At 43.4% G+C, this 14,379-nt stretch overlaps 1 protein-coding gene across 5 annotated transcripts in view; it reads right to left on the bottom strand.

Annotated features, from left to right (window-relative positions):
- dnmt3ab (DNA (cytosine-5-)-methyltransferase 3 alpha b) overlaps positions 1–9,205 on the bottom strand; it is a 32,280-nt gene extending 23,075 nt beyond the window's left edge. For 4 of the 5 annotated variants that reach the window (XM_029493147.1, XM_029493149.1, XM_029493150.1 and 1 more), the window contains exons 1-4: positions 9,090–9,205; positions 7,707–7,969; positions 4,330–4,437; positions 563–914 (exon numbers count right to left, since the gene is read on the bottom strand). In XM_029493147.1, the coding sequence (XP_029349007.1) occupies positions 563–914; positions 4,330–4,437; positions 7,707–7,787 (541 nt within the window). In that variant the 5' untranslated portion in view covers positions 7,788–7,969; positions 9,090–9,205. The remainder of the gene's footprint in view (positions 1–562; positions 915–4,329; positions 4,438–7,706; positions 7,970–9,089) is intronic. The other variant, XM_029493148.1, reaches the window with a different exon arrangement.
- Positions 9,206–14,379: the final 5,174 nt, after the last annotated feature.

Here is a 14,379-nt window from a genome sequence, read left to right as displayed (position 1 = left end):
CAAAGGCAAGCTGTGCATATAACCTGTGAGTGAAATACTGTGATTAACCAGGTCTGAAGGCGTTAATGCTTCATTTCTGAGATGGGTCATTCAGTGGCAGTCTCTCTTTCACTGTGTCCCCATCTGTACTTTTGTCTCAGTCACATGGTGCTCGCTGCACATTCAAATGACAACTTGTGGCACGTTGTGAAAGCGTTTGAGGAAACCACAGTGGCATTCAGAAGAGAGGTGTCTTAGTGTTCCAACACTGAGCAAAGCAAATATAAGACATTAGTAACAGTATAAGCATTGTTATTATGGCTGCTTTATGCCATAGTCCGAATATTTATGAGTGCAGTTTCTTCCCTGCACAGTGCAACTGTTTTAGCTTCTGTGTTAGTCATCTTGGAAGTGTCAGTGTCACGCTCTGTGTGTGTGGAGCCACACAGACCCACTTGATCTGATTTACAGTTCATTACTCAACCCTTTGTATGAGTCACGTGCACATGACTTTTCCTGCTGCATCCACGGAGCATATCAAAAAATACTGAAGCTGAGCAAGCAAAAAGCCAAAAAAACTCACATTTTGTTGGGCGCTCCAGTTTCCGCCTCCCTCGTTTCTTGCGCTGTGTTGTCAGGCTGTCGTCCTTTTCTTTCTCCGAGTCCTGCTCTTCCCGGCTGAGCAGGAATCCGTTCTCCTGGGAAGGGCTCAGGCTCTGACCATGGGAGCTGTCCTCCGCCCGGCAGGAGGAAGGGTCTCTGGGGATCCCGTTCTCCACCTCCTTCTTCTCCTGTTTGGGGAAGCAGGCGTTGGACGTCCTGTCTCTGTGACCGCCCACGTCCCCATTGTGGACCTGCGCCATGGACGGCCTACCCACCCCGACGTAGCTGTTGCCCACACCCACACCATCTTTGAGGGAGCCAAAACTCTCGACCTGCAGGCAGAGGAAGAGAGGCTTGAAATGCTAACATCCTGGCAGTCTTTCAGCTTTGTAGTTTGTTAGTGCTGCGGCTTTATGTTACAGTTAGATGCTGTGAGGGTTTGCAGCAGCGTTGTGCCTATCATCAGTCATCACATATGGACATACTGTAGCTGTCGCCACAATAAACAAAGCCTTCCGGGACTTCCAACGTATCCAGCGTGCTTGTAGCAGCGAGTACCAATAAAACAGCTGCCATTATCAGACAGAGAATAAGCACTCTTCAGTCTTTGCTGGGTAAATGGGCCATCTGAAAGAAAATGTCAATCAAAGCATTCACCCATTTCATTTTAGATAAGCTTGATTTGATCCCGTAAGGCTCCACAGCTCTATCTGAACAGAATCAAACATGTTGCCCAACTTATTTAGGTTCAGGTCTGTTAAACTGGAGCTGTAAACTTCAAAGCTGTGCCAGTAAATCTACAGTACAGCCATTAACTTGGAAAGAGAGGAAGGGATTACTTTTCAGTTCATCAGGTACACTAGTGGGCTTCCTGTAGTCAAGCATTCATCATTACAGCAGCATGGAAATATGTAAAAAATGTTGGCTGTTTGACAACAGAGGACTTTTCTCTCTCCGTCCACTTTGGAACGCCCAGTTGAACTATTTCATTCTATGCAGAGGAGTAAATCCAAAGAGGGCTGACCCATCTGAAGATGCAGCAGACACTCAGTTTAACGCCTAATAAAGCTCTGACTGTCTTGGAAGACCTTGAAAAGATTTGTTTCAAATCTAAGTAAATGTGATAATGTCACTGCTGCTGCCTATAAATAGCCACAAAAAAAAACACACTTTCTCAGACAATTCCATTACTGGGTCACTGGGAGCAGAAAGTGGAGCATGTCTTGTGAGATCAAACTGTCAACAGTGATGAGAGCAGCGCCGAAGCTTTCAGCTCCTGCAGACGAAGGCACCGCAGTTTGCATTGAAGCCAGGTGACAAACACCTCAGGAGGTATCCGTCTGTCAGCAGAAGATATTTAGCAAACACAAGACCCCGCACTGTTAGCCAGAAGGTCAAATCTAATCTGATTCTCGCTGACTGAAGAGGCAAACACAGTGTAAAACAGCTTTAATGTGACCCAGACACCCACAAAACGTCTGTGTAGTAAATGCAAAGCAAATTATGTGGAACAGGGGCGCAAAATAAACTTCCATGAAAGTGGTACTGTATCGTAAAAACAAAGATACATCAGGCCAAAGTCGGTTTTTCAGCATTCCTCGCAGGCCACAGGACTCTAAATGACTTCATCATTGTAGTAACTGAGAACAAATTAACTGTAAATGTTGAACAGCCGCACTCTACTAAATCTATTTGACAGGACGAATAAAAACAACAACCCACAACTCAAACAATATTAATATTCTGAATAAATGCATGAGCAGAGGAAAGTAACACACGCACAACATAAACTAGGCACAAACACAAAGCTGAACACATACACAAACAGTATACCCACACAGGCACACAACACCCCCCCCCAAAAAAAAAAAAAAAAAACAGCACACACAACTGTCGCTGAAAGAATTACACAACACATTAGTGACCCAGTGAACTACATGAGGCCCCTGCCAGAGGTCAGAGTTCACAGTCAGTAAATCAGGCAGCTCAGACAGGCAAACAGAGGTCACAACAAAACACTGACTAATCCTCCTTACTGCTGCAGCTCTGCAACGTCACTCAAAGGGAGTTTAACAAACATACATTACCAACGTGAAGCAGATCGATAAATATCATCGGACTCTTTGTTTCAGTGTCTGCCGATCATTCTTTTGGTTCCACTGCCTACACCGTCCGGCCCGTGTAGGCAGACACCGAGAGCAACTAGCTGATAAGCACAGTGGAGCATTCAGCTAAAAAGCTGAGGTTGGCAGATAAATATCAACACGCAACCAGTTTGTTTTGTATTATACTGCAGGTTTGACACTCACAAACTTTGAGATAAGATAATGCTTTATTGAGCCCTAATCAGGTGCTAATATATCAGGAGTTGAAGGCAGGCTGTTGATTAATGTGAGCGGGAGATTCCTGGAAGGCAGCGCTGCATGTTATAGCCTGGAACCACGACAGGGAAGAGCAGTGAGGTTAATATTTAAAGTGTAAACCCCGTGAGCGTTAGCACTAAAACCCAGAAAACATCAACCACTGATCAATGTCCGGGAACCTTCAGTGTCTTTTCGATGGCTTTTAAATTTACCAAGTTCGTGTTTGAATGACTGCTTCTCCCTGAGAAGAACAGTCAGTGCTTTAAATACAGAGACAAACCCTGGGGAGTATCCCCATCATATATTATCTGTAAATATGTCTCTAATCCCCTTTTTGGTTTGTTGAATCACCCAGTGAGATTTAATTAACATGATTTTAAACGCAGGCTTATGCAAATGATAACATCTCGGGGAGAAAAACTACAGAGATCCTCGCTGGCCCAGGGGTCATTATTAAATCTGGGCTTTTAACAAGAATAGGCATCCCAAACAGTTTACAAATGGCATTCGTGTAGAGTCTGCACGCATCTTAAAAAAAAACATGGTGCGATGTTTATTCATGAGTACAAACTGCTATCATGCGATGTCTTAATGGAACTGGAACAGTGAGACACTGAGGCCGATCAGAATTTTGCGAATTTACCAAAATTTCACCAAAACCTTTCACTGAGCAAAAGCCACAGCCAACATTTCGATCATGATGCAATAATTAATGACGACTGTGTACAGCAAGTTCACATAAGATCAAGAATATTACCGGCTGTCTCCAAAGACCTTTGATGCTGCTTCTATGGAGGGGTGGATAAGACAAACTTTAGGATTTGGATATTCTCAGCTTGTTGATAACGTGTTCTTTGAGAGAGTGTGACTATGAAATTTATTCTGGTTATCAGAGTCATGATACGGCCACGCACACGCATCTCAACGGCCATCTTGGACAGTTCACTTTGTCACCAAGTCACCAACATTTAACCCTTCTAATAAAACTGCCTATTTCTGTGAACTGAAGTGCAGATTATTCCCCCGGTTAATGATTCACTGTGTCTGACCCGTCTCTGTGTCAGCAGCACCAACATGTATGAACATTTCTTTGACGGTTGAGGTGGAGGAGGCAGGCAGGAAACAAGTGGAACAAAAAGCTCCATCTGAAATCAAAATGGAGACGCTGTGGCTTTGTGGACACTTAATATGAACTAGTTGAAGCGTAGTCTGCCTTGAACCAACTTCCTGAGCAAACGAGGGAGATAAATGTGCGCGCTGAAAGAGGACCAGTTAATGTCTAACCTTGAACGGACCCATCTTGAGCAATATTTAACCAAAGCTGACAGAAAATCAGTTTGGGTGGGTGCAGATGTAAGATTTGACATGACGGATCAACACTCACTGGAAACTGCTTGCGTTTTCTTCCAGGCTTGCCAATTTTACAGGAGGCACTATTTTTGGCCAACTTCTCCTCCGTCCTCAGGTCCATGTCCAGTATTGTGCTCTCACCCTGCGAACAAAAAGAGAACATCGCAATTTGGACACAAACGACTTCCTGCATCACCTTCTGATTATTTTCATACCTCAGCAAAAGCACAGTTAGTTAGACATGCACCAAACGGCACCACACTAAAACACTTGAACGCTTGCGGGGGGGGGGGCGGGGCACCGGGTCTTTGGCTGAGTAGACAATGAGACAGATAGAAATTGAATGACACATTCCTTTGAACTAGGTTGAAGTGAAAGAGCTGCGGACACAGTGCTGACCTTCCACAGACAATTCCCTCTTGACACGGTTACAAAGACGTCGAGCGGCCCCCACCTTCCCCTCGCCGCAATTTCTTTTTGATTAATAAAACTGTCTACCCCCGCGAACAAAGGCCCATGTCTGCCACCACCAAGTGCTCCTGGGAGAAAAGATGATCCTAATGTAGATGCTTTGAGTGTCAATATTGACTGAAAAGGACCACCAGCACCAGGTCTGAATGCAAATAAGACTGCAAGGCTGTTCCTGACAGCTGCAGTTGGGGTGGAGGTGGGGGTGGAGGGCTGGGAGCTTATTAAATTCCTTCAGTACTGAATGCAAGATTCCCTCAAAGATAAATGAGCTCTCTGAGCTATTACTGCTACCGACTTGTTAAGTGCTTTTAATCTGTGAGGTAGAATAAGATGAGAGATGATGACTTGGACATTTCATGACCTTGTCTTTGTATAATACATTAAATGCAACAAGACACTTTGGTGTTAGCGTTATAGAAGGAAAGTCGGAGAGAGCAAAGACAAATGCAGCAGCTTCAGTGTTTCAATAAGAAGCCAATTAAAACCGCCCAGAAACTGTCCAAAAACTACCATGAGACAAAATAAATATATCACTGCAGCCATCAGTGGTTTGTTTTAGTCGTGAAAATATCTATGTATTTTCCAAATATCTGTATTTGTTTGTTTTGCGTCCTGCTTTTACGACAGTCCCCGTCGTAACTGATCCCATCACCTGATCTTCATCAGGAGACCAAGTTTGCACAGCTGTCGCAGAATTTCAGATGCTCAGTTTTACTCTTTGCATTTCAGGGACTTATCTTGTCCATTTTAGATTTAAACCCTTTGGCAGACTCGCGTGATATCAGAAGCTCCTGAACGGGCCGTGTGGTAAGATTGTTTTCTCAGCTGCTGTCAAGAATAAATTGTGAACCTGACATTTTAAGTCAACGCGTTCTGCAAAGAAATATTCAAACATCATATGAGGCGATGAGACTATTGAGTAGAAAGTATGTCTGTTGATCAAAATCATGTTATATGATAACAATCTCCCAAACCACCACTGAGTAAACCTTGGGGTGAGACAAAAACTGCTTTTGTTTTAGTTATCCTGCTAAGTGTAGTTCAGACTGGGTTTCTGTGTCAGGCCATATTATAGCCGTGGAAACAGCCGTCCAAATGTGGGACTAGTGTCACCATTTGCACATATGTCAAAAATAACACGGACGAGAAACAATTGCAACATCTCACTGTTCTTTCTCTTCCCTCTTACTTACTCCTTGCATAATGTTGTTTTGTTTTGGTTTTTTTTTTTTTTAAACCGTGCAAAACAGGCACAAAAATATTCCTTCTAAAAACAAATTAGGCTTTGCAGCACGTTCAGATTCCAACAGACTCCTGTTGTTAAATAATGTAAGAGGTGGTGGATGTTAATAAAACACAGGCATGAATTTCAAAGGTCAGGCCACGTTACTTCATGTGAGTGTTTGCTCTTAATATGGAATAAATCCATCCACCATTAGTGTCCCAGTGTGATGTGCTCATTTGCATAAAGAGATGGATGTGATCAGAGTAACTGATGCTGCTGTGATTAATGAGCTCGGGGATAGAACTGATAAAAATGGCTCTGAAATCTGGAAAAAAAGCTTTTATAGGGTTGTTTTAAATGTAGTTATCTGTGCATTTATTCGAGACTGTGTTGTTTTTTTTTTTTTTTGCAGATGCTGCCGGTTCATTGTGTGATGATTACAAGAACGGAGCCTGGTGCTTTGTTTTGGGGTTGTTGGGGTTTTTTTTTTCCCCCTCTTACCAGAGCGGCAGAATTTGCATAGATAATAGCACGTTTTGAGTGCAGCCTGGTGTGCAGGCTCATTTGGGAAACACTTACATGGATGACACAATTCTGTGGTGCCTGGCTATCTGTGCCGGAGCAGCCTACACTACACAACACAACGCCGCACCTCCAATTCTCCACCTCAGAGCGGAGACACACTGAATGAAAATGACTCGCTGTTCTGACACACAGCTTCACCCTAATATTTTCTGGAGGAAAAAAAAAAGGGGGAAAAAAGGAATATGATTTGTTGTAGCCTGGAGTGAACCCTGCTACATTGTCAATATCTCTGCACTATTTCCGTCTGGGTAGCCGGTTATTTAAGGCAATGTCTGTTGCCAGGCAACAAGACTAAGGGCAGTACTGTCTAATGGGAATGTAGAGGAAGAGGACAGACCCCCCCTCCAGTAAAAGAGCCGTTCCAGCTCTGGCTCAACCTACACCAGCCAACGCCCACGTCACTAACCACCATTACAACGAGCAAATGTCACATAATACAGCTGCACCTCGCAGCAGCCTCCGCCACCGAGCAGCATCGGTGATGCTGCAGTTACACAAGGACTGTAATAACAGGTCTGTCTGCACGTCACGTTCTGCTGGATTCTTCATGAAAAAATAAATAAATAAATAAATGAAACAAACTAATCAGACCATCAAAACTAATCAATACAATTAAGTCTACACGCTCATCTTGGGATTACAGAGATCAATAAGGATTAACTGGCGGGACTGTTCAACTCCATTCATAAAACTGGGAACATTTTCAATCGGCATTAAACCACGACCTTCTTATTTATCCATCACAACAACACTATCACATGAAATTTGACTTCAACACTCGCCAACACACACATATAAATATAAATATATACCGACTCCTGCACTAACAGGTTCTCTCTGTAGATATATTTGGAAAGTAAAAAAAAACAAAAAAAACACTTTGTACTACAGTAGATCTGAGGAGTGAATAATCTTTTAAATCAGCTCTGAGTGACTTTGATGAACACTCAAATCCACATTAATTGACAGCTTATCTGAAGTCATCCAAACATGAATGAATGAATGAACTCTTCAAACCAGCAGCAGGCCATAAAGCGGAGGGATCCTGAGCCATTCGCCGACGTGCCAAGCTTCAAAGGAATCTCCCAAATTCCTGAGACCCACTTTTATATTTCACATGTGTCTCTTACCATTCTGTTTCCAGGTGAGTCGGTGAAGTCTGAGCCTTTGAATGCAGCGCTGTTGGTGTTGGTGACAGTGTTGGACGGCATCTTTGAGGTGTCTTATTATGGGATTGTGGGCAACGTCTGATGACGGGTGGATGTAGATGGATGGGGGGTGGGATGGGGGGGGGGGTGGTGGTTCAGGCGAAGATAAACTGAAAGGAATGAAAATAAAAAATAAAAATAAATGAATGAGAGATGATCCCTCTTTCCCTCTTCTCTCCACGCTCCTGCAGGAAAAAGGAAGAAGAGCAACAAACTAATCAGCCTCTTGGACATTAGATCCACTCCGGCTTTGCATTAATGCTGTGAAGTGCTGCAGAGTTTCATTCACGGTGCACTTACAAATCCTGATACTTCTAGAGCAGATTCCCTCAAATCAGTTTAGTTCAATTTTATTTCCTGCTGTAAGGAAGCACTTTGTGGGCACCCGGCTTTCCCTTTGTGAATCATATAGGAAGCTCCCATGCTGAGCTGGTCTATAGGACCTATAGGGCCTGGGCCACTTTCTACACCAACAGACGTCCAGCAGCCTGTTTGACATTAAAAGGCTCCAGCTGAGCGCAAGATAACTGTAAAAAAGAATAATAATAATAATAAAAAAAAAAAAAAAAAACGAGGACAATCAAAAGCGTTTCTATTGATATTAATATAGACTGGAGATGGTAAAGTTACTCCAGCAGTCAGCCCATGCGCAGATGGAGCCATAGTTACATGGTGCAACTCGTGGAAATGTGCAGAAAAATTATAAATAAATAAATAAATCATAGGCCTGTGTGTCTTTGATCATGCACGAAAGGGTTAAAAATCAAGATTAATGACAATCGCTGCTGATTTATTCAGAATGATGGGCTGCCTGCTTGAGCCTTCGCTGCTGCAAATAATAATAATAATAATAATTATTATTATTATTATTAATAATAATAATAATATGAGGCCACACATGCGCATTTTCATGCAAACCGAAGTGGAATCAGTGCAAACGCCTTCATGCCTGCCATCATCATAAAGTTTCAGACGTCTTCTTTGCAGCAGGGGAAGTCTGCAGTAAGACCCGGGGGACTGTGGCTCTCTGCAGGCCACGGCCACTGAAGGATAACCCGCTATTTATTTCATTATTATTACTATTCACTATTCAGTCAGGCCGATCCCGGTTCTGAGCCGTAAATTCAAGCCCGAGTGCACATCGGCGATGTCCAATCGGCACATCTGCAAGAAAAAGCGAGCGGTGAATCGTAATTTCTCCGTTTTCCACCGAGCGCCTTCCGCTCTCTCGGTTTTGTCCGTGTTCAGGTTCCCCTTCCTGCGCGCCGTTTGAACGGGCTGCTGCATCGCTGTGTGTGCGGTTACCCGATTTCTCCGGAGTCCCAGGCCTGACCCTTTTCTTGTGTCTCGCTTGCTCCCGGAGCCTCCTTCCTCTTCTCTCCCCGTCCTCCACCTCCCCAGCCGGCCAGCTCTCCTCCAGATGCGCCGCTCTCACTGCAGGGGCCTGCCGACGGTGCTGCTGGCTGCCACCGGGTCCTAGAGCCGGCCACATCCAGGAGCTCTGCACACACACACACACACACATGATGTCACCTCAGGGGTCCAGAAGCCCCAACACACCTTGTTCTTCTTCTTTTTTTTTTTTTTTAGACAATTCATATTTACACTTTTCTTGACAAAGCTGAGCAAAATATGGTGAAATTAAAGGGGGCAGACATTCAGCGGTTCAAACAACAGGCCTGCATCATGACGCATAAATATCAGCAGCCGGTTTCAACACCCACATGCTTCATTTGAGAGTTTAATGAGCGCTGTGGTGTGAGTGAGTGAGTCCCTCTGCACACATACTTACAGTGTGTGTCCATCCCTGCATGGACCCTCATATAATTAATAGTGTTTGGGTCATGTAAGAAAAATGTGTATGACCCAACTGAACATTGATCTTTAGATGGCACACACAACAGCCACAAAGTCACCAATGTGGAAGTGTTTTGTTTGTTTTTGTCTGTGTGTGTTACCGAAAAAATGATTGCATTAGGAACCCAATTTAAAACTCAACCCTACCAACCAGGACAGAAAGATTGTTTTTGTTTGTTTTAGTTTTTTAAACTTATCTTCTGGTTTCCCGACAGAGAGCCGACTTTCAGTAAATTACATCTCATTATAATTAAAATGTGTGAAAGGCAGCAGATCATGAGACATGCAGAAGCAACACAGGTTAATGTTGTCTAAATGCCCACGGGAACACGGGGAGACTTCCCATTTTAATTTGCTTCATTTAGGGGCCCCCTGGTGGTCGTGGGGCCCTAAGCAGCCATGCAAATTGCCTCGCGCCTCGAGCGAGTACTGGGGCCTGCTTAAGTGAAACATGCCTTCGTTGGCCTTCCACAGCCATCGTTCAGTACTTTCTAATCTCTGAATGTCTCACTCAGCACGCAGTGATTTAGAGGCGGCTCTGCCCAGACGTGTGTGCAGCTACAGGTGGTTTCAGTGTGGCCATGTGGGAAATGCTTCATTGACAGCAGTTGCTTCCACTTTGCTTATTGCAATGTACAAACTTAAGCTAACACACCGCACAGCCCCCCTTATCCCAGCAGACGTGCCGTCGTTACCTTTGTCCGTGTTTGACATTCCTCCATCATTAAAGCACGGTGAATTATTGTATTTAATTGGTTTATGTCTACATTACAGCGTTTCCTGTCCAGCGCCAGTTTAAATTGGTCAGTTTCATAGCAGGTTTGGCTAATAACATTTTTAACTGCTGCGTTGCCTCGGATTAATTACCGGAGCAGAGCCGTCGTTAATAGTATTAGTTCCACATGGGCTTCTCCTGCAATGACTAGTCAACATGTCTGTGAAGAAGAAGTTTCAGGAAACTTCACTTGTGTGGTTAAAAAAAAAACAAAGAAAAAAGATTTTGTAAGCGGACGCGTAACATCGAAAAAAATTCTCACAGGAAGTGCAAAAAGAAATCATAATGCTCATCAAGCAAAGACATTAGTCATTAAAAATATAGCAGATCAGCAGAGGATGGAAGACTAGACGGTCAGGAATCACGTTTCTTCTGCATAACAGAAACTGCAGCTGTTGTTGATTCAGCCAAAATCGGTTTGATGTCTTTTGTTACTCTGCTTCGTCGAGCTCTTTAACTTTTTGAATGGAGAATTTGGAAATGAATGAATGAATGAATGAATGAATTTGGAAAGTGCTCGACTTTCTAGTAGTGGCTAAATGAATCGGAGAAAGATGCAGCTGCATGCCAACAGCATGGTGACAGCAGCAGACCAGTCACAGCCCCGGATGCCCTCCACTAATCTTTTATTTGGCCTTGCGTTTACATATATAGAACAAAACAGATGTGGAATAGATTTTATCCTCTGCGCAGGATCCTTCATCTGGCACCACATCTCCAGTTCATTTCCTAGAGTGCAGCCAGAAAAAGATATCAAATCTCATATCACTTCCATCCCATTAACCCCTCAGCAGCTCGAGCTCCGCAACCAACATTCATCCATCCCGTGCATGCCCACTAGACGGAGACACAGTGAGGTAAACGGCGCCGGTTGCCAAATGTGAGAGTTTGCTAAAGCCCCACAGAGCAATTCCCCGTGGGGGCAGATCAAGGGCGTGCAAGGCCGAAAGGAGAGAGAGAGAGAGAGAGAGAGAGAGAAAGCGGTAATGGGTGTGCAGCGGGCTGAATGTGGCTCACTGATCTGGAAGCAGAAGCGTCTCCTCTTTCTTGTAGACTCACTGAGGTTCATCTGAGGAGAGCGGCCACAGCAGCTCCTGACCTGGAGGCAGCAGAGGTCTGCTGCCAGCCAGTGGGCCACTGACTTCAACTCATCCCACCTGTATCGGTTTCCTCAGTCGGCTGCGGCTGAAACAACAGGGGAGAAAAGGTCAGTTTTTTTTGGCTGCGGGTTTTATGGGTGAAGCAGGAAAGGGGATTGTTTTTGGTTGAACTACTCGAAAGAACTTTTTCCCCGTTTCCTATTTATAGGAAGAAAGAGAGCAACATTATGAAGGCTTCACCAACAAAACCACTTTAACTGGAAAAAAGTAACAAAGCATTGTTGCTGCTTTTTTCCTCCCATGTGATCTGAGGTCAGAGAGCGAGCTACAGCGAGCTCACGACGTCTGACTGACGTGAAGGAAACATTTGGCCGGTCTTTGAGCAAAAAAAGGATGGACATATAATACCTGAATATGGAAGACGTTCTGCACTAAAAATGCAGCACAATACTATGTTGCAGGATTATACGTGTAATGAAAGGAAGTGAAGTTGAAGGAAAACTTCTGTACGTGCATCGTATTTCACACAGAATGCATTTAGAGTAAACTGAGTAATCATGACATGACTAGCGAGAGACATATTTTAAATCTTTTTAATATATCTCACATTTGATTTATTTACAAAAGACAGTGGCTTTGTGACATAAAACTATGTTTTGTAAAATCAACATGAGAAACAAATGTACCAGAAGCATAACCATACAGGATACAGACATAGATAAATAACATCAGGGGAGCGTTGGTGTCGAGGTTGTCCTCTCTGCAAACGATAAAACCATCACAATGTATGACCGGCTGTGTCTTATTTGTTACCCCGGGTCTTACGGGGTAATTACAGTATTGCCTCCGCATTTGCTTTAAATGACATCAATGACTGTCTAGCAGATCTGGAATGTGTTTTCTATCTTTATTAACTATTCAATGTGAGTTTTTCCTGCAGTTTCCAGCAGCGGGAACCATTAAATGTGAACATCTCCAGGCATTCTGTGAATAAACAATGGGCAACGACAGCATACTAACGCAGATATACCTTGATATATACCTGCAATCCGTATGACACACAAAGTCTGCAAACAGTTTGGCACAAATGTAAAGGCTGAGCGTGGTTTTCCCGCAGGACACATTAAAAAAATGAATAAAATCTCTACACAGTCACAGACTAAAACAGCGACATAAAGGCTGATAGATCTTATTATTTTCTGGATGGTTACTTTTATACAGCACTTTACAGAACAGCTACAGGCGTGAACTGAAAGAACAAAAAAAAAAAAAAAAAAAAAAAAGGAGAAGAAGAATAAAGAAATTAAGGTTTGCATTCATGTGTGTAGCCAGGAGGAGGGGGGAAGGCAGTAACCTCATTTTTAGTCATTTGTGGTCCTCTGCAAGAATGAGTGTGCACGTGAATCTGCGTTTTGACAAACTCATTACAATGACCAGAGCAGGAACAGATGATGGTGACGGAGAGCAGAACTGAGACTGAAATTAAAAGCATCACATTTAGAACGACAATAACAGAGGAGCCTCTTTTTGTTCTTTTTCTTGACACAGTGTAACTTAGCTTATAGGATGGGCCTACTGTACAAATCTCTACGAACAAAAAGCTCACACTTTCTGTGCTTTAGCTCAGTCGGACTGATCTGAACTCCCAGACCTTCATCACAATGCAGTTACTAAACACCAGACGTAGCTCATATTTAATTTGAGATGAACAGCTACTCCAAAGGACAAACAAACAAAAAAACAACTATTGACTAAAAGACAAGAACGTAAAGGTAATTTTGACCTGATCCTTGTCCGACTCAAAATGAACATTTCTGGTTGATGGTTAGCTCCAGTGACGGACAAAATCGTTTTGTTTTTCCATGAAAGACACAAACTCACGCACAGACAAACTATACCCAACAACATGCTTCACCAAGCAGCACTTCAGAAACTTCTCCCCATCTTATAATTCACATTCTTCATACAGTGTTTGATCACTTGCTGTTTGCTTTCCTCTGAATATGTAACGAGTTTCCTTCCAAAATGGCTTAACGAGCAGTTTGGACGGCTGACTACTTGTGTGTGTTTCTCCCACGTGATGCACAGCGTTTCATAATGAAACTCCCTCATTTTAAATCACTATTGACCTTTAACTTTTAAAGGGCATCACTACATTTCACCTAGAAGAGCTCTGCAGTCCCTGAGCACCTACCGTCATTGCACATAAACATTTTCAATATTCCTTTATTAACTAAATAAAGCTATCGAAGCATTACGACTACCTTACTTCCTCACGTAACTGTATAAGTCTTCCTTTTGTAACTCACAACTAAAACACAACGTGTAATTCGTTACTATTAAACATCCTGAGGTGCTTCCCTACACTTGAAACAATAAATACTGAGGCTACTAACTAGCCGGTGTGAGTCAGAAGGAGGCACCGTGCTGCGTTGAGTGTTACAATACGCTTCAGGTGGTTCACTTGAGTTTCGATCACGAGGAAACGATTATTTTTCTGTTTCTCTTCGCCACACAGCCCTCTTATTTGCACGGGTGACTCTGTGGGAGCACGGTAGCAGCAGTACAGTATGTGACTGGATGAGTGTGTTCACATACATGCAGTATTCTGGAGGGGGGGGGGGGCAGCTGATAATTTCCCAGCTGAGGTCAGAGGTGCTGGAGGAGAAGAGAAGTAATATCCTTAAATCTCCTCAAATCTCCTCCGTGTCCTGGAGTCTGCTCAGTTCGATGAGAAGATCGACACCATTCTCCTGTCTGTTTTTTTTTTTTTTTTTTTTTATCTTTTAGAAAATTTTAAGTGTAGCGCTGACAAATTGCGGTTTATTTATTCAGGAGGTTATGCTGCACGGCTGACAGCCTC

Source organism: Echeneis naucrates, chromosome 22, assembly GCF_900963305.1.
Source record: "Echeneis naucrates chromosome 22, fEcheNa1.1, whole genome shotgun sequence".
Classification (NCBI taxonomy): domain Eukaryota; kingdom Metazoa; phylum Chordata; class Actinopteri; order Carangiformes; family Echeneidae; genus Echeneis; species Echeneis naucrates.
The sequence above is the reverse complement of the archived record's forward strand: the minus strand, read 5'-3'. Positions and strand labels throughout refer to the sequence as shown.